The sequence below is a fragment of the Ceratotherium simum genome, chromosome 36 (assembly GCF_057802395.1).
Source record: "Ceratotherium simum simum isolate JZ-2026a chromosome 36, ASM5780239v1, whole genome shotgun sequence".
NCBI classification, from domain to species: Eukaryota; Metazoa; Chordata; class Mammalia; order Perissodactyla; family Rhinocerotidae; genus Ceratotherium; species Ceratotherium simum.
This window is the reverse complement of record NC_141935.1, coordinates 25,504,175-25,524,015: the sequence shown is the minus strand read 5'-3', so window position 1 is coordinate 25,524,015 and position 19,841 is coordinate 25,504,175. Positions and strand designations below refer to the sequence as shown.

Genomic DNA, 19,841 nt, shown 5'->3' with positions numbered 1-19,841 from the left:
CACATCCAATTAAGACTTCATGGAGAATTTCCAAGCGGAAATGGCAATTCATATAAAACTTGATTTGCAAAAATTTTATATGTAGCATATATAGAATTAAATATAAAATCAAATCAAATAATCTCCCAAAAGAATATAACAGGAAATATTTATCAAATAACTGGTCTGCTCAGAACCTTAAGTTTAAAAGTACTTACAGAAATCAGTTTGTCTCAGTTTAATGTAAATGCAAGTTACCCAGATATCTTGACATTATATGCAGAAAATGTATATTCTGATTCAGTAAGTCTGTGGTGCAGCATAAAACTCTGCATTGCTAACAAGCTCCCAGTTGATAATGATGCTGCTGATCCACAGGCCACACTTGGAGTAGCAAGAACTGAATGACAACGTAAACTGAATTTCCAAACTCACATGTTTAACTCTTACATAAACTTAGGGAATTGACTGCTAAGGAGTAGGACCCCAAATTAGGGATGCAAACATTTGGGCAGATACCCCTGAAACTTGGTACCTTAAACTCCTAAATTCTGTTGAACTGCCTTAACAGTACAAGCACTCTGAAAAAGTTGGTCTCCCTCTGCCTGAAGAACATGCAGCAGCCTCCCCTATGATAAGCGCCTTGCGGAGGACTACTGATCCTCCTCAGGAACTACCCCCACCACCTCTCCGTCTGTCTGGATCTACGATCAGACTCAAGTCCTGGCAGCTTCCAAAGGACAAAACTAAAAAGTGCAACCCATGAGGAGGTGCATTACACACCAAAAGAATTGCAAGATTTTGCCATTTATATTAACAAAAACTTGGGGAACACATATGGGAAAGAATCCTAAGAGTGCTGGATTAGGGTGGAAGATAAGCTGCATTTATTGATATGGGTGCACTAAGCAGAGGCTGTGGATTCAATAAGTTGGCTCAAGTAGCTGGGAATGGCTCTAACAGTTTGCTTGGTTTGCTTGAAAGGTGGACCTAAAAGTGACCTATAGTAAATGAAGTTGAAATGTCAGAACTTCTTTGGTAGGAAGTTCTGAGGAAGAAGATATCTCATGGCTTAGGGCGATCAGAATGCTGAGTGGATTTAATATGTAAGACCTGCTTACCAACCCCATAACCATGTCCCTGGGAGGATCTAGAAATGATTCCATTCACCAAGCTATGAGAAATACATTCCTGAGAGGAGGCTTGGCCTTCTTTAAGAGCTCTGTGTTGGCTATTCTCCATAGACCAGGAATAAAAGTGGTAACTCCTGCCATCAAACTGGGTTCCCTGAATTTAGTAGGGGATGACGGGATCCCAGGGAGGCAGGGACCAAGAGCACTTAATCACCAAAGACAAGATGGGAGTGGATACCATAATGGCAGCCAAAACAGTAACCAGAAAGGTTTGAACTGATGAGATCTTTGACATTGGCTAATTAATAACAGTGTCCCTAGAACTGAAATAAATGGGCAATCGACTAAAGTCTTACTTGATTAGTATTAGTAGAAAAGCTCTAGGTCTGGTAAACAGAAGCATGACTTAAATCACTGAAAAAATAGAGCTGTGGGCCCTCTACCAATTCCCAGATTTGAGCCACTTCACAGACCTAGAGCCCCTTGAATGAAGGGAAGGTCAGGTCCCCTTGAGAAAGAACTGTATCAGAAAGCCAAATATGGATACTGTAAATCTTCCTCCTAGGCATCCCAAAAGAGATCTACAGTCATTTACAAGGATGACTTTGCACTGAGGAAGAGGACATAACCAGACCTTGGGGGATTACTGGACCTTGGCTCTGAACTAGTTAACTCCTGAAGACCCAAAATACATTGTAGGTCAACCTCTCAGGAATAGGAGCTTATGGAAGTCACGGAATAAATGGAGTTTGGGCTCAGATTCATCTTACTGTGGGTCCAGTAGGTCCCCGAATCCACCCTGTGGTTACATTCCCCAGTTCCAGAACGCATAACTGGAATAGACATCCTCAGCAACTGTCAGAATCCCCTCTCTTGTTCCCTTACCAATACAGTAATGGCTATTATGGTATAAAAGTCCAAGTGGAAGCCACCAAAACTGCCTTTACCTACCTAAATAAAATACTGCATTTCTGAGGGGCTTAATGCCACCATCAACGATTTGAGAGATGCAAAGATGGTGATTCCTCTCACATCCTCATTTAATTTGCCTATTTGGCCAATGCAGAAGACAGATCTTGGAGAATGACAGAGGATTATAGGATATCAAAGGTATAGAATATCAAAGGGAGAATGTGATTCAGCTATAAGAAGAATGAAGTCACCCCAAGATGGGTAAAGGGATTTTGTATACTCTTCTGGAGAGGGTTAGTGTGTTTTCGGTTGTGTGAAGGACAGTTAGGAGGGAGAATGAGTTTGCTATTGTCGTTAAGTATGGTTAAATGAGGTGTGTATAGTTGACAAGGGATAAACTACGGTGGTTTCTGTAGTATAGCAACATAGCAAGCTGGAACTACATTTCCCAAAATTCCCTCTGTATGATTCTAGGTAAAGGTTGGCCACAAAAAGACACGTGTGAGATTTGGAAGGGACAAGTGAAGCAACCGTCATTATAGTCTGAAGGCTTGTGGAGGTTGCCAGGTACTGTTGCAGCTTGCGTCTATTGTCACTACCTAATGCCTGCCCTTTTTGGCCTGGGGCTGCAGCCAGCCCCCGCTCCTCTGCTCTTCTCGCTCCTGCTGTCTCTTCCTGAACCTTCTCCAAGTCGTGGGGCCCATACATGAACAGTTCTGCGGCAAATGGCATTAGCAATTTCTGCAGGCCATCAGTGTCATCGAGGGGGAAGGCAGTGACAGACAGATGCAAGTTCCAATTTGTCCTTATTAGTTCCAATTGGATTCCAATTTGCTCTTGCTTTCCTCCACTTGACATCCAGCTTATCTTTCTGCCAGCTCTGTTGACTTACAATTCTTCAGGCCCACCACACAATGCAGAGGCAACAGCATCTTTACCAACTCCCACTATTATGTAAGGTCTAATCTCTATAATCCTTAACCTTTGTCACTCAATGTCACTTCTGATTCTCTGATCGAACTCTAACTGATACAACCTCTTTCGGGAAAACCTGACCAGCCCCAGAGAATAGCCCTGACAGTTGGGAGACACCAGATGACCATATACGTAGACACTCTTAGGGAAGGAATCTGCACAAATGCCCAGAGTTGTTTGTTTCTAAGCGAGAAGTTTTTAGTGCCTCACTATGACCAGCCAAGAATGACCAGACACTTGAGAATAGCCCTTTTATATTTTCTTTTCAAACATTCCCAAAAGTAGAGAGAATAGCATAATGAAACCCCACATACTCATCAACCAGCTTCCGAAACTATCAACACATGCCCATCTTGTATAACCTATACCCACACCAATATCTCCCAACTACATTATTTTAAAGCAAACCCCAGAAAACCTGTCACTTTACCCATTATCTATCTCAAAAAGATAAAACTTTTGTTTTTATTTTTTAACTTTTCATTTTGAAATCATTTCAGACTCATTAAAAAGTTGCAATAGTAAAGAATGCCCACGTCTTTTACAAGGATTCCCCAAAGGTTAACATCTTACATAATCAAAGAACAATTACCAAAATCAAAAAATTAACACTGATTCAATACTATTATCTGATCTACAGACAAATTCCATCAATTGTCCCACTAATGTCCAATTTTTGATCCAGGATCACACTTGGCATTTAGTTGTCATGCTTCTTTAATCTCCTTTAATCTGGAAGAGTTCTTCAGTCTCTCTCTGTCATTCATGACTTGGATACTTTTGCAAGTACTGCCTAGTTATAGTTGTGTAGACTGTTCCTCCATTTGGTTTTCTCTGATGTTTCCTCATGATTGAATTCAGGTTATGCATTTTGGGCATCTATATATCACAGAAGTGATGTTGTGTCCTTCTCAGTGCATATCAGGAGGCACATGATGTCAATTTGTCCTATTATTGGTGATATTAACTTTGATCATCTGGTTAAAGTGATGCCTGCCAAGTTTTTCCACTGTGAGGTTACTATACTTTTCCCTTGTACTTAATAAGTATCTAGTGTGGGGTCTCTTTGAAACTATGTAAATATCTATCTCTGATCATAGTTTTGCCCACTCATTTTAGCATCCATTGATCATTCTTATCCAAAGGCTCTGGATTAGATTGTTTCTGAGATCCCATCCAACTCAAACATTCTATCCCAAGATTCTATTAGCCTCTTAAATTAAGAATTTCACCTTTATTTGGTGAAACTGTTGGAAACTGTAGACAAGACTGGGGTCTAGTCAGCAAGACTGGGGTGGGGGAGATAATCTGCATAAACGCCCCACTGATTAAAATTTCACAACACTGAAACAGATTTATTTTAATGATACTCTTTATCTAAGCAAGTAAGCCTGAAATATAAGGAGACTTATATATAATTTGGCTCTATAGTCTCTCTTAAGTAAAATTTACGGTGGGATATTAATAAGTCTAGAGGGAGGGGCCAGCCTGGTGGCACAGTGGTTAAGTTCACGTGCTCCACTTCAGCGGCCCAGGGTTCGTGGGTTCGGGTCCCGGGCACAGACCTACAGACCGCTCATCAAGCCATGCTGTGGCGGTGTCCCATATACAAAGCAGAGGAAGACTAGCACAGATGTCAGCACAGGGGCAATCTTCCTCACCAAAAAGAAAAAAAGCCCCAATAAATGTTGTTAAAAAAAAAAGTCTAGAGGGAAAAAATCATGATTCTTCACAAATGATTAAAATACTTTTGGCAGAATCCAACACCTAGTCTTAATTTAAAACTCTTGAGAAAATAGAAACGGATGGACACTTCCTTAACAGGATAAAATATATGTACCTCAGTCCTAAAATCAGCATCTTACTTAACAAGGAAACCCTAGAGGCCATGAAGAAGACAAGAATGCCCACTACCTCCACTACTATTTAACATTGTTATGGAGGCATTACTCAAAATAAGTAGCCTAGAAAAAAACACTTAGAGGCATAAAAATTGAAAAAGAAGAAACAAAACTATGTATTTGAAGATGACATAAGAGTATTCCCAGAAATTCAATTTTCTATAATTAAATCAGTGGGGGACCAGCCCCGTGGCCTAGTGGTTAAGTTCGGCACACTTGCTTTGCTTTGGCAGCCCAGGTTCAGTTCCCGGGTGCAGACATACACCACTCGTCGGCAGCCATGCTGAGGAGGCAACCCACACACAAAACAGAAGAAGACTGGCACATATGTTAGCCCAAGGTGAATCTTCCTCAAGTAAAAAAAAAAGAGAGGAAGATTGGCAACAGATGTTAGGGTGAATCTTCCTCAGCAAAAAAAAAAAAACAAACAGTATGGTACCGGTGCATGAATAAGCAGACCAACGGAACAGAGTAGAAAGTCCAGAGTTAGACCCAACTAGTACATGATCTAGAATACGACCACTGGAGTAAATCACTGAGACAAAAATAATCTTTTTAATAAATGGTGATGGGACAACTGGATAGCCATTTGGAAAAAGGTAAAATTAGGGGCTGGCCTGGTGGCATAGTGGTTAAGTTTGCATGCTCCGCTTTGGGGGCCTGAGGTTCACAGGTTTGGATCCCAGGTGCAGACCTATGCATGGCTTATCAAGCCATGCTGTGGTGGCGTCCCACATATAAAGTAGAGGAAGATGGGCAAGGATGTTAGCCCAGGGCCAATCTTCCTCAGCAAAAAGAGGACTGGCAACAGATGTTAGCTCAGGGCTAATCTTCCACACGAAAAAAACAAAAAGGTAAAATTAGATCCACTCCTTATACCATACATAAGAATAAACTCTAAATGAATCAAAGATCTAAATGTAAAGATTTAAGCTACACGAGTTCAAGAAGAAAACATGGGTGAATTCCTCTATCATAAGCAAAGTTAAAAGACAATCTGAGAGAAAATATTTGCCATATTTATCAAAGATAAAGGGCTTACATCTCTAATATACAAAAACCTGTTTAAAATTTGGGGGGAAAATAGACCAAAAATCTTATAGAATAATGGGCAAAAGATACATGGAGACAATTCACGAAAAGATATAAATATGGCCTTTAAATATGAAAAGATGTTTAACTGTACTCATAATGCAAAATTAAATTTAAATGCAATTTAAACTATACTTAGATACCACTTCTCACCCATCAGATTAGCAAAAATTCAAAAGCTTGACAATACACTCAGTCTGCAAAGCTGAGAGAAACAAGCACTCTCATACATTGCTAGTGGAAATGTAAAAGGTACCACCCCCACATAGGTATTGACACTTGGACCCAGCAATCCCACCTCTAGGAATTTCCCCTGAAGATATACCTGCAACAACACAAAAATACATAAGTGCAAGGTTATTCATTACAGCACTATTCACAATTGCAAAATACTGGAAATCACCTAAATGTCCAAGCATAGGAAATTAGAAACTATGGTATGTACACAAAATAGAGTATTACAAACCCATAAGAAAGAAAAAGAAAGATCTCTATAAACTGATACGGAGCGATTTCCAGTAGATATTTTAAGTGAACAAATCAGGTTCAAAAGAGCAAACACAGTATGCTATCTTTCATATAAGAATGGAAAATAAAACACACATATTTGCTTATCTTTACCAAAAAAAAAAAAAAAAGAGAGAGAGAGAGAAGATAAATCAGAAAACAATGAACTTGGTTACCTAAAAGGGGTGGCAGTGGGGAACAGTATAGATATGGGAGGGGCTGATACTTCTATCTTTTTTATAGTTGGAGTTTTGGAAGCATGTTAATGTTCTACATATACAAAACTAAATCAAAAAGGATGGAGGAGAAAACCTAAAACTCAAAGCAAAGTGAAACAAATGAACTCAATTGTATTTCCAATGAATACCCATAAATAGACTGAAAGAATACAAAATGAGCACCGTACTTAACTATATACTCTCAGTCTTTGGTGGAGTAGATGGGAGGGGGAAACTGCAAACAAATTCTGTACTGTTTTAAGTGGGTTTTGTTTTTTTTTTCGTAATGATGTGGGCATAGAAATTCTGGAACAATTTTAGATGATAAATTTTAGACATTGTCGAGGACCAAGTTCTCACTGAGGCAGAAAGGATATACAAGTATGGAATAGGGGAAGGCAAGGAAGAACCCTGAGGAGACAAATCGGAATTGAAAGTATTGGTGTGAACTCACGACTTCTAAAATATGTATGTGTATATGTATGCATATTTGTATGCACCTGCAAACTTCCTAACTTTGTCTGCTGAGAGAGTCAAAGAGCAAAGACATCCCAGTAGCAATGAGCACACCAAACACTCAGATCTTGGTCTCTAATATTATTCCTCACTAAAAGAAACCAGGAATTCTCAGAGAAATACTGATTCCAGGGTTGGGGCAGGATAGGTACAGAGTGAGCTGAACATCTGTTATGCCAGAAAGTAAGGAAGCACTAAAAATAATAGTTGGGCCATATCACAAGGACTCAGGATCCACCTTGAGAGGTTTCCTACTAAAAAAATCCGGAACAGGGGCCAGCCCGGTGGCGCAAGCAGTTAAGTGCGCGCGCTCTCCTGCGGCAGCCCGGCGTTCGCCGGTTCAGATCCTGGGCACGCACCGACGCACTGCTTGGCAAGCCATGCTGTGGCGGCGTCCCATATAAAGTGGAGGAAGATGGGCACGGATGTTAGCCCAGGGCCAGTCTTCCTCAGCAAAAAGAGAGGAGGATTGGCAGATGTTAGCACAGGGCTGATCTCCTCACAAAAAAAAAAAAACTCCAGAACAATTTCAGCACCAAAATAATTAGGTACACAATTAATTATAAACCATTGAAAAAAATGGAAATTCACGAGTCCATACTGATAATAAAAAGATAAATAATGAAGGAGAAGGGCAGGCTCTTGCTTATGGTAGAATGCTGGGCTGAATGTCAACTGGTAAGTGTGGGGTGAGTGCTGTAGTAGGAAAATCAACGTTTTGCAACTATCACACCAAAGATTCAATCAAGAAAGAATCATCCATGGATGCTAAATCTAAGGGGAAATTTTAACGAGCAGGACATTTCCATGGTCTTAAAATGTCTCCCCACAGATTATTAGTTGGGGCCAGGGGGGAATAGTGCTCAGTGGAAAAAGAGAACAACAGCTTGACTGGGTGATCACAATTGACACCATCAATGGAAGGCAGCTGGACATCATGAGCTTCCAGATTTGATACCCTGAAGATACATCACCCACGTAGCATCCCAGCTGAGAATGCATAACCTGAATCTAACCAGAAAGAAAGATTAGATAAACTCAAAATGAAGAGCGTTCTGTTAAAAAAAAGGAAAAAATGTCAGTGTTATACATGACAAAGAAAAGTTGTGGAAATGTTCCAGATTAAAGAAGACCAAAGATAGGACAAGTAAATGCAATGCTTGACTGGATCCTGTACTAAAAGGAAAAAACATTGGGTCACTTGACAAAATTGAAATACAGATTAAGTAAAGTATTGTGGTAAAGTTAAATTTACTGAAATTGACATGTCTGATAACTTCCCTATTCTTTGGATATACACACTAAAGTATTTAGGGAGAAAGGAGTGTGTGTGTGTGTGTGTGTGTAAAGATGGGGGCTCAAGGGAGGAGAGAGTGTGCAAATGATAAAGCAAGTGAGGTCAAACATTAATAGTTTAATCTGGGCAAAGGGTATACAGACTTTTTTTTTGGTACTATTCTTATTCTCGCAACTTTTCTGTAAATTTGAAATTATTTCCAAAAAAAGTTTTAAAATTTTCGAAAATTATGGTGAGAAGAGATTATTTTTCCATGAAGGTAGCTAGAGAAGCATATAACTGTTTCAACCAAAATGACAGTATGTCTAAGGGCAAATGTTCAAAATGATCTTAAAAATAACTCCAGGTTCTAATGTCACATAATTTTCTGCACACATAATACTAAAACTCTATTCCAGTCCACCATACATAAAAGAGTAGATGTGTACTTAGGAATAATTTAAACATTTGATTATGTACGTATACTCCCTAATTCCTTTCCAACATATTGAGTGCTATTTCAGGATGCTATAACATGCATTTGGTGAGTGCTTACTGAGTACTTACAGTACTTAACCCTTTTAAATCTTTGCTACTCATGTATGATCAGCAGATCAGTAGCTTTTGCATCACCTAGGAGCTTGTTAGAAATGCAGAATCTCACACCCAACCCAGACCTTACTGAATCAGAATCTGCACTTGGACAAGATCTTCAGGTGATTCATATGCACGTTAAAGTTCAAGAAGGACTGCTCTAAGTGGCTTACCTCACTAGAGGTTTATTTCCAGCTCCCGCCAAACCTGACGCATGTAGGAGCAGCGCTCCTTCACGCCATGACTCATGCTTCCTGTTTCTCCATCTCAATTCACGGCCTCCAGTCATCAAGGCAAGGTAAGAGCGAGCAGGGAAGATGGCACAGGGTATTTCACGGCAGACCCAGAAACGGCTTGTATAACCTCCAGCCCACACTCCACTGGCCAAAACTGAGTCACAGGACCCCAATCCAACTGCAAGGAGGCTGGGGAATGTAGTCGTCTTGTGTGCCCACTGAGGAAATGAAGCAAGTTTACTAATGGACACTGTGATGTCTCAGAAATACTAAGGAAAGTTGAATAACCAGGCTTGAGCAAGGGCAGAGCAAAGAGAATTATGAGGACCATCAACTGGAGTTCAACTTCTTTTAGTTAAATTCTAAAGCCAATGGCCAGCCAGTGAACTGGCTCACCTTCTCTCAAAAGGTTCACTCTTGGTCTTACCAGCTGACAACGCAAAAAAAGTGGACATAAGCTGGCAAGCATTTCAAAGGCATCTTCATCCCAAGCAGCGTACACCCTTCTATACAATTCCAAATGAAACAAAGTCTAAGAAAAACTTTCTCAAAGTTTATTTAAATCTCTAATCACAAAAAAAATGAAAGAAGCTTGATTGGAGGAAAAATACAAAATATATAAAGTACAAAGGGATATCTTCCCCCCATCCCGGTCCCATTCTCCAGAAGTATCATATTAGAATTCTGGGGTGTTCTTCCAGACCTCTTCTATACACACAAGTACATATACACATACACAAAGATTTTATTTAAAATACATACATTGTTCTACAACTTTATTCACCCAGCAGTGTGTCATGGACATCCATCCACTTCTGTACCAAGAGATCCACTTCAGTCTTAACAGCTAGATGGTATTCTACAATATGGCTGCACCAAAATTTAACCAGTTTCCTATTAATGGACATTAAAATTAATTTTTTTTTTTTTTTTTTTGCTGAGGAAGATTCACCCTGAGCTAGCATCTGTGCCCATCTTCCTCTATTTTGTATGTGGGTCACCACCACAGCATGGGTGACAAGGTCCGCACCCAGGAACCGAACCCACGAACCCGGCTGCCGAAGTGGAGTGTGCCGAACTTAATCACTAAGCCACAGGGCTGGCCCCACTTTTTCCCTATTTTTTAATCGCCAAAATGCTATGCTAAGTATCCTTGTGCAACCATTGTTATCTGTCTTTCCGTCAGAATCCCACAAGCAGGGTCAAGAAAACAGAGTGCTCAATTTTGATAGGTACTACCAAAAAAAGAACAGTACCAATTTATACTTCTACAAGTGTATGAATGCTCTCTAGTCCATATTTGTTCTTAAAAGGAAAATAACAGACACTTTTTTAGGGTTGTTATGAGAATTAAGTGAAGTAGTACACAAGGTGAAGCACTTAAAATCATGCCTGGCGTTGTTCAATAAGTGATAATAAATATTAGCTATTGAATAACAATATTTAATTGTCACATATTATGGTAACAAATAAATGGAAAGTGCCTCTCTTACCTTCCCTTGATAATCAAGGTTAATCACCACCCCCCATCTGGCCATATCCAATTCAGTGGAACATCTCTCCCTTGACTCCTAACAACCAGAACCAGCCCAGAGTTAGAGGATGGGAAGCAAAAATTGAGTGAATCATCCAAGAGACACTAACTCCATACCTTGGTTCCTGATCCCATATATCCTGGCAGGTTAGGAGAAAACCTGAACCAAATATTATGCACTGGTTCACAACATATACTAGAGAACAAACCCAAGCCTCTCAAAATGATACAAAAGACACCTCCAGTGTTTTATAACCGTGGTTCTCCAAGTATAGTCCAGGGACCCCTGGGAAGCCCCAAAGCCCTTTAAGGAGGCACACAAGATCAAAACTATTTTCATAATAATACTAAGACATTTTCTGCCTTTTTTATTCTCCTTCTGTCATGAGCGTACAGTGGAGTTTTCTAGAGGCTACACGCCATGTGATTCCAATACACTGTACGCAGAAGCAGTTATGAGAATCCAAGCTCTTCTATTAAGCCAGACCTTAAACAGACATGCAAAATTGTAAAGCAGGCAACTTTTCTCAGTAAGTTTTCTTTTGTTTTGGAAAATATAGTTTGTTTCATTAAAAAACTTCGTTAAAATGTAATAATTTGTGTTTAAATACTTATTTTCAAAACTTATCAGTTTTAATTTTTATGCAGTAAAATCAATAAATGTAACCACATAAACAAAACCTCTTCAGAACCCTAAATAACTTTAAAACCCCTCCTATGAAATCCTTTTCAATAATTTTTAAGACTATAAAGGGGTCCTGAGACTGAAAAGTTTGAGAATCACTGGTCTATGAAATCTGCTGTCTCAAACAACAGTGTATGTTAAGAGCAGTCAGACCACAGGCATTAGCCCATTGCTTCAGTTCTCCTCCTGTGACAACCTGGTGAGGAACACCACAGCTCTACAGATTTTCAGTAGGTCTCAGAGACGGTAGCACAGGTAGAGAAGACAAATCCAAATGCATGAAAAAATGAGTGTCCCAATGAGAACAAATCTACGATCCCTCCATGACAAGAGGGTCTAAAATAAAAACCTGACACCAGTTGGCTGGCTGGTCCTGAAGGTATGTCACCATCTGGGGCACTCAGGATCCCTTACTACCAGTCGCAAACTGGGCACTCTGTACCAGCAAAAGCCCCAATGGCCATGGTGAGGGGAAGTCTGTACTGCTGAGTTCCAGGCACCAGCCTCCAAACCTGTCCCCATGGTTGCTCTGTTCTTGAGCCTTCTGAACAAGCACCAGGCTGTCTGAAGAAGGAGAACAACTTACTGCTATCCACAAAGCAGGTCATCCTGTCTGAGTAAGAACATCCTCTGCTGTGGCATTCACATGGACCAAATGTTTTCAGGCTCAAGGCTCAGCCATATAGCCCTTCCCCAAACTTCTTTTCAGAAGAAAAGGAAGAACCAAAAGAAACAGGACTTATAACTTCCACTTAAAAAGAAAAATGGAAGTCATATCCATAGAGTCCTTTCTCAACCCACCTTATCATCCAGCCTTCCACTTTATTTTATTCCAAGTCCATGACCCTTAGGTAAACTCATTAGCCATTGCCCAGGAATCTGCAAATCTTGACTTCAAGCCATCTCTCAAGGTTCTACCCTTCGAGAAGATTTCACTAGTCCTTCAACCTTGAGCCCCTCACCTCCTCCAGAAGAGTGTATAACATTCCAGCAGTTCACTTGAACCTGGTGCTGTCACATTTCACAAAATCAGCTGTAAACCCACATAATGCCTTTCATCCACTATTTGAACAGAGCTGAGTGCCTCCCTGTGTCCACTTGGCTCTTTCTAATCGGCCCTTAAACCTTGGGTTAGGAAGCCAATGAGAGAATTCTGCCTTTGTTGAAACTATTCATTCCAATGCCTAACATTCTTGGTAACTCACCTTATTCAGAAAATTCATCTTACACCTCAGCCTCTCGGTTTCCAGATCATTTTAACAATCTTTTCTTATTCCCTACCTCAGCCACTTTCTGCCAGACCCTAAACCTTGTACTAACACATACACTACTTCTAAAGCATATACATGTCAAGTCATCCCATTCTCTGACCACTCCACCATTTCTCTGACCACCTCAGGTCCTCTAATCCATTGATTCCACCATATTTCACTGTCCATCACCCTCCTTACGACCTCAGTCCCTAGCTGAGAAATCATGGTCCATGATTACAACCTCCCTTGCCCTCTCTCCATCCATCATGCTAACCTGGAAGTCCTGTGTAAACCCAATTCTCATAGTTAAGCAGCCGACCAGTGGGAGAGAAAAAAACAACACCCTGTTAACTGCTCTCACTTTATTTTTTATTTTTTTTTATTTTTATTTTTTGTGAGGAAGATTAGCCCTGAACTAACATCCAATGCCCATCTCCTCTTTTTGCTGAGGGAGACTGGCCCTGAGCTAACATCTGTGCCCATCTTCCTCTTCTTTATATGGGACGCCACCACAGCATGGCCTGACAAGCGGTGCATCGGTGCGCGCCCGGGATCCGAACCCGTGAACCCCAGGCCGCCGAAGCGGAGGGCGCACACTTAACTGCTGAGCCACCAGGCCGGGCCCTCTCACTTTAAATAAATGAACGCAAGTTTTAAGCGGACCCCAGCGATCCTACTACATTTCACTAAGCATTTCACTCTTCTCTCCTAGAAGAATATTTCAAACCTTCTTTTCTCTAAGACTGAGTCACTCAGCAACCACTTCTCTAGCTGTCCTCAAACCTTTCAATCACTGCTGCTGCCTTCTCTGGCACCTCTTCTCCTTACCGAAATATATGAAGGTATTCCCTCCTACCTCCACCCCAGGTCCAGGCCTTGGCCAAGGTGGATTACATCATCTCACCCAACAGTGTTCTTTTTTTGCCCTTTACTGCCTGGTCATATTTACATACACTCTAACGCAAATGTGGCGCCTTTATTTTCTACAATTGATCTAATCTGTCTCATGAACACGAGGTTGTTTTGTCTGTAATTAATCTAATCTTCCTCACGAACACTCACTCTAGTAAACAGCCAGAAACTTAAAATTTGCCAAGTAATATCTCAGTCTCTTCCAGCTAATATTCACACATTTAAGTTTAACTCCTTACCAGAGCTGGTTTAAATAGGTGCTTTTAGGTAAATTGTTCTCCAAATGGGGCTTTTGGGACATTCTCATGGCGGCAAGAAGACCTTGGATCTTGGTATCTCTATGGATCCTCGCTGGTCTCTGCTGCAAGGTGACTGGGTCCCATGGCTAGACTGGCGCCATCACACCTTTTGGGATGTCATGCTGGCTCCTATCTCTGGTATCCATGATCCTGACCTTTAGTCTAGAGTCACACATTCCTTTGTCATGATGCCTGCTGTTCCACCAGGCCTCTAAGCTCCTCCACATCCCTCAGAGTGGTATGCAAGCATTTCAGAATCCCCTGCTACCACAGGCTCATCTATCTACCCACTTCCTTCTACCACTGCTATGCTGTAGCCCCCAATGTTGGCACAGCACCAACCTAATAGCTATCTCCTCTCGAGATTCCAAACAAACAGCAGAGCCAAAGGCCTTCTACTCTTGACTGTCCCCTCAACCCACTGAACACCCTCACCCTAACTGCAGAACTTTGGCCAGACAGGGAAGGTCAGAATATATATTTCTCACAATCTGTTTTCCCTACTTCTGTCCCCCTTCTTCCCACAATCCACCATGGCTGAAAAAGACGGACTTTCCACTTCCAATTCATCCTCCTTCCTCCCGGGAGGCACTAAGCCTCATGCTTGGCCTTAATGATGGAAGAGATCTCCTCTTTACCCTACAGAAGAAACCATCATTAGAGTTTGCCAGAGGTAGCTCTTGATATGGAAACTGCATGCAACTCGAAACTTCAGAAAACCAGAAACATACAGTGACTTAAAATTCCCCAAAATATTATCCCTTCACAACTTCAACAGTTAGCATCTCCTGTGTGCTAGGCCGCAGAGATATAAAGATTAGACTTAGGTCACTACATTGGGGAATGGTGAGACCTACAAACAAAACAATTACAATAGAATTGTATGTGCTACATTTACCAAAACAAACAGAAAACACCAGTGACCCCTCTGTCAATCCTTTCCAGCTCCATCAAACTAAAAATGTGTGCAACAGCAGAAAAAGGATAATATAAATTATTTCAGGTCACAATTTCATTGTCATTTCATCTTTCTCCAATTTACATACTTCATTTTCTATTCACTCACAACATAAAAAACCAGAAGCCGATCCTTAATGAGAGGAAAAAAGCAAGAGAAGCTATGAAGCAGGTTCAAGTTTCTCTGTTAATAAATATAAATACACAAGAACTAAAGCACTAATCAAAACAGCCCAAGGCCAAAGGAAATCAGAATCTTATAACAAAAAATTATGTGGAGACTAATGAAGTAACTATAATAAATACTTGTTATTTTATTTTACTATATTTTGGTCCCCCTCCAACAAGCCATGGAACTGTTGTTAACTGTTACAAACTAATATTTTCATTCTATTTCTTTCTTTCTTTTTTTTGCTGAGGAAGATTCACCCTGAGCTAACATCTGTTGCCAACCTTCCTCTCTTTGTATGTAAGCTGCCACCACAGCACGGCCACTGTCAGATGAATGGTGTAAGTCCACGCCTGGGAACTGAACCCAGGACGCTGACTCAGAGTGTGCCAACCTTAACCACTAGGCCACTGGGGCTGGCCCCTCATTCTATTCTTTAATTCAAATGGAAGGCAGCAGACGAGCAAGGACAGCTAGAGGAAAATTCTGCCAGATGTTCATACTATAAACTAAGAGGTTCCTATGTGCCAGGCTTTGGGGCTGCAAAAATTGAAAGATGTAATATCTACTTTCAAGGACTTCACCGTTGACGATGCATAAAGAAACAAGTTTTACTTACAAGGTGATAAGGAACACAGAAACCGTATCTCCCAAAGATGGCCATTCAATAGCGGTAGAAAACTGCATGAAACAACGCACCAAACTTTGATTTCTCTAACACGATTTCCAGGCTGTAGAGATTCCCAACTAGGCACTTCAGAAGCACTGCACCCACTCGAGTGCACGTGTTCAACAGAGCACCTACTACCACAACACAAGCGAACTAGATCCTAGCAATCCAAAACGACTGCAAATATATGTTTTTGTGTAGAGTACCAATAAACAAGTGTTTATTAGTCAGTATGAAAAATCCATTTGTGTGTTTTAGTTTGTTTTGTTTGGATGCCTGGCATTCACTGATATCCCTTTTCCTATGTTTACGTTTGGTGATTTTCCCCATTAACTGAATATTGGTGGGAAGTAGAGCCTGCCTCCTTTCTTAAGAGCCAAAAAGGCCGAATACTCACCTTCTCAACTTCCTGCGCAGCTAGGGTGCAGGCAGTGACCTAAGCTCAGGCAATCCAAGACACCCACTGAGGACTCTAAACCAGAAGCTAATATCACAAGAAGCATGGTTGAGAAAACTACTTTCCAGCAATAACCAGCTTCCCAGGCAGCAGCAGCGTGGCAAGAGTAGCAGCAGTGTCCAGTGTCCCGGTGCTGGTGGTACATGCTGCAGAACCCAGTATTACCAGGTACCATCAGAAGTGATGTACTCCCCAGGTCCCAACCCCAACTACTTCTGAAGTGCAATTCTGACTGTGGAACTTTCCTTGGTTCCTGTTCATTTTCAGAGCCAGGTTTTCTCCAGACTTTAAAGCAGTGCTGTGGGCCGGCCCCATGGCTTAGCGGTTAAGCGCGGGCCCTCCGCTACTGGCCGCCTGGGTTCGGATCCTGGGCGCGCACCGACGCACCACTTCTCTGGCCATGCTGATGTGTGCCCCACTTCTCTGGCCATGCTGAAGCCGCGTCCCACATACAGCAACTAGAAGGACATGCAACTATGACACACAACTATCTACTGGGACTTTGGGGGAAAAAAAGGAGGAGGATTGGCAATAGATGTTAGCTCACAGACGGTCTTTCTCAGCAAAAAGAGGATTAGCATGGATGGATGTTAGCTCAGGGCTGATCTTCCTCACAAAAATAAATAAATAAATAAATAAATAAATAAATAAATAAATAAATAAATAAAGCAGTGCTGAGAACTCCCCAATACCCTTTCACGAAATTTCTTTTTTTGCTTTAATCATTACAGTTCTTGCCGATAAGAAAAATGAGTGACAGCAGTAATGAAACAGCATGGTCAATCAAGAGCATCCCACACAAAAGGCCAGGTTTGTGTAATCTATTTTGGAAAATGGACAATTCCACGTGTAGTATGACTCAGGTTCAGCTCTGATACTTCAGTTAATAATCTGTCATCACGTATTCACTCTAAAACTTTTCCATTCCAAGTACTAAATAACTTGTCTGTCTGATTTTATCTCCAAGATTACCCATGTCTTCTCCATCAATTAATATCATAGGACTTAAGAAACAGCAAGTTCTCTACTTTGGACTACATTCAAACTCTAGATACACCCCCAAAGGATTTAACAGGATGAAGAGCCCAACTTTCTCCAATTTCCTTGAGTGAGAATCAAAGACCTATGACTTTCAACGTCAGGCCTTCAGCGAAACGTCCAATCTTGAAAGTGATGAACTGTATTCAACCATACAGTTTACAAAAACCTCAAGGTGCTCTCCCCTCAACAGATTTTTTGTTGTTGTTGCTCTTATGGTTACTTCAGGAAGCAACAGATAATTATTATTTGGTACCTTCAAAATACAAAATTAAATAAATTCCTCAATTATGCACCAAATAAGGACATAGTAAGACTAATGGCCAAGCTACTGATCTGAGCTTTGCACTTACCTGCTCACCTCCACCCGCCCCAACCCCAAGCTAGTAGGTCTGGAAGAGGAGTACCAGACAAGATCATCCCACCCATCCCAAACAGAGCCCTCCTCCTTGGCATATAATAGGAGCTCAGTAACAGTGGTTGCTTGAACACAATTCCTATGACTGTGCATATATATTACATATTTCCATAAATTGCTTTCGCACAGCACTTCACACTGGCCCAGTGGTTCCAGGCTTATAAAACACCTGCACACGAATTCTCGCATCTAGATAGGTGGTTAAGGGTCAGACTTGCTTGCACAGCCATTAAAAGCAGGGCACAGCATGGAACCTCAGGAACACACTCCGACAGCGCGGCACTGCAACCCTAGTTCAGCCCTTCTGATACACTGTAATTGATTCTCTCTCTCATTTATCTGCTCCTTAAACATTCTTAAGGATGTCCCGATCATCTTCGCATCCCCAGGCCAGACAGAACCTGGACCAAAGCAAGTGCTCCGCAAACACCAAGATTCTTCCGCCCCCTGCACGCCGGGTCCTTCCCCGGCGGGGCCTCAGCCGCGAGCCTGATTTATCCACATCCCCGGGCCACCCACCGCCACCCCCGCCAACTGTGACTTCCACAGCCGCACCGAGGAAGCCTGTCGCACAGCACACAGACTTTCTGTGCCCCGGCAACACTGCCCGCGGCCCAACGCTTGCCCTTAAAGTCTGCCCCCCGACTGCCCCCAGTTCCCAGCGCAGCCCGGGGGTTGTCAGCGAGCCCCGCTCCGCCCCCGGGAACCGCGCGTCCGGGGGAGCGCGGGGCTGGGCACCGCGACAGCACCGCCGAGCTCCTGTGCAGCCACGGCCAGGCGGAGTCCCAGGGCGGGCTGCCCGGCCGACGCCCCCCGCACTGCTCGGGCTCCGGTGGGCGAGGGCGCTCCGCACGTACCCCAGGAGGCAGCGGTCGCAGACGACGCCACGACTCCCTTTGCACACCGTGTACGCCAAGGGATCCGAGCGGAAGAGCAGCTCTCCGGGGCGCAGCGGCACCAAGGCGCGCAGCCCGTTTCCCCTGTCGGCGGTGCTGAACTTTTCCACCTTCAGCGGCTCCATCCTCCTCAGCTCCCCGCCTCAGACCGCCGCCGCGTCCCGCTTGCCTCTCGCGGGCTGCCGGGAGCCGCGCGCATGCGCCCTGCGCGCACACCTACGCCCGAGGGGCGGGGCGGGCGCGCGGGGCCTCTGCGCATGCCCAGACGGGACGAGCGGAGAGCCAGGAGAGTTGAGGAAGGCGGAGCCTGGCAGTCTCTCCGGGTTTCCCAGGCTGATAGTGCCTGAGCCGGTTCTTCCGGGAAAGGCGCTATTTTTTTTTTTTTTTTTTTTTAAGATTTTACTTATTTATTTATCTTCCCCCCAAAGCCCCAGTGGATAGTTGTATGTCATAGCTGCACATCCTTCTAGTTGCAGAGGCGCTATTTTTTCCTCCCTAACATTTTGTTATGACGGTTTTAATGCAGACGGAAAGTTGAGAGAACAGTGTAGTGAACACCTGTATACCCTCCACCTAAATCAAGTTATGCTTAGCATTTTGCCATTTCTGCTCATTCTCTCTCCCCATGTGTGTATATATGTGTGTATTGTTGAACCGTCTGAAAATACGTTGCAGGCGTCATAACATTTCATAACTAATACTTTACATCATAACATTTCATAATTAAATACTGTAACATGCATTTTCTCAGAATAAATATCCTATAAAACTACAATATTATTATCACACCTAAAAAGATTATTCTATATTAGCAAACAAAAACCATATTCACTTTAAGAATGGCTTTTGTAACTTTTTCTAAAAGCCAGGATCCAATCAAAAGTCGTGCATTTTCTTTTTCATACATTGACTCTTAAGATTTCAACCTACAAGTCTTGTAAAATGTTCCACACTCTGTATTTATCTGGTTATTTTCTTGTGTTATTTAACTTGTTCCTCTATTCCCTGTGTTTCTGTAAACTGCAAGCTAGATCTGGATGCTGGAGTCTAGAGGCTTGATTTGATTCAAGTGTTTTTTAGCAAAAACACTACAAATGATATTATTCACTTCATATTGCACCATATCGCGTCTGAATGTGTGTAATATCAGGTTGTCCCACTGTTAATAACACTAAGTTTGATCCATAGGTTAAAGTAGGGGCTGCTAGAACTCT

General features: G+C 42.2%; 1 protein-coding gene across 5 annotated transcripts in view; it reads right to left on the bottom strand.

The window, feature by feature from the left end:
• SMYD3 (SET and MYND domain containing 3) overlaps positions 1–18,805 on the bottom strand; it is a 736,966-nt gene extending 718,161 nt beyond the window's left edge. For 2 of the 5 annotated variants that reach the window (XM_087424454.1, XM_087424456.1), the window contains exon 1: positions 18,589–18,804. In XM_087424454.1, the coding sequence (XP_087280580.1) occupies positions 18,589–18,752 (164 nt within the window). In that variant the 5' untranslated portion in view covers positions 18,753–18,804. Of the gene's footprint in view, positions 1–18,588 lie in introns of all 5 variants that reach the window. The other 3 variants (XM_087424455.1, XM_087424453.1, XM_004439574.3) reach the window with 3 other exon arrangements.
• Between the last annotated feature and the right edge of the window lie 1,036 nt (positions 18,806–19,841).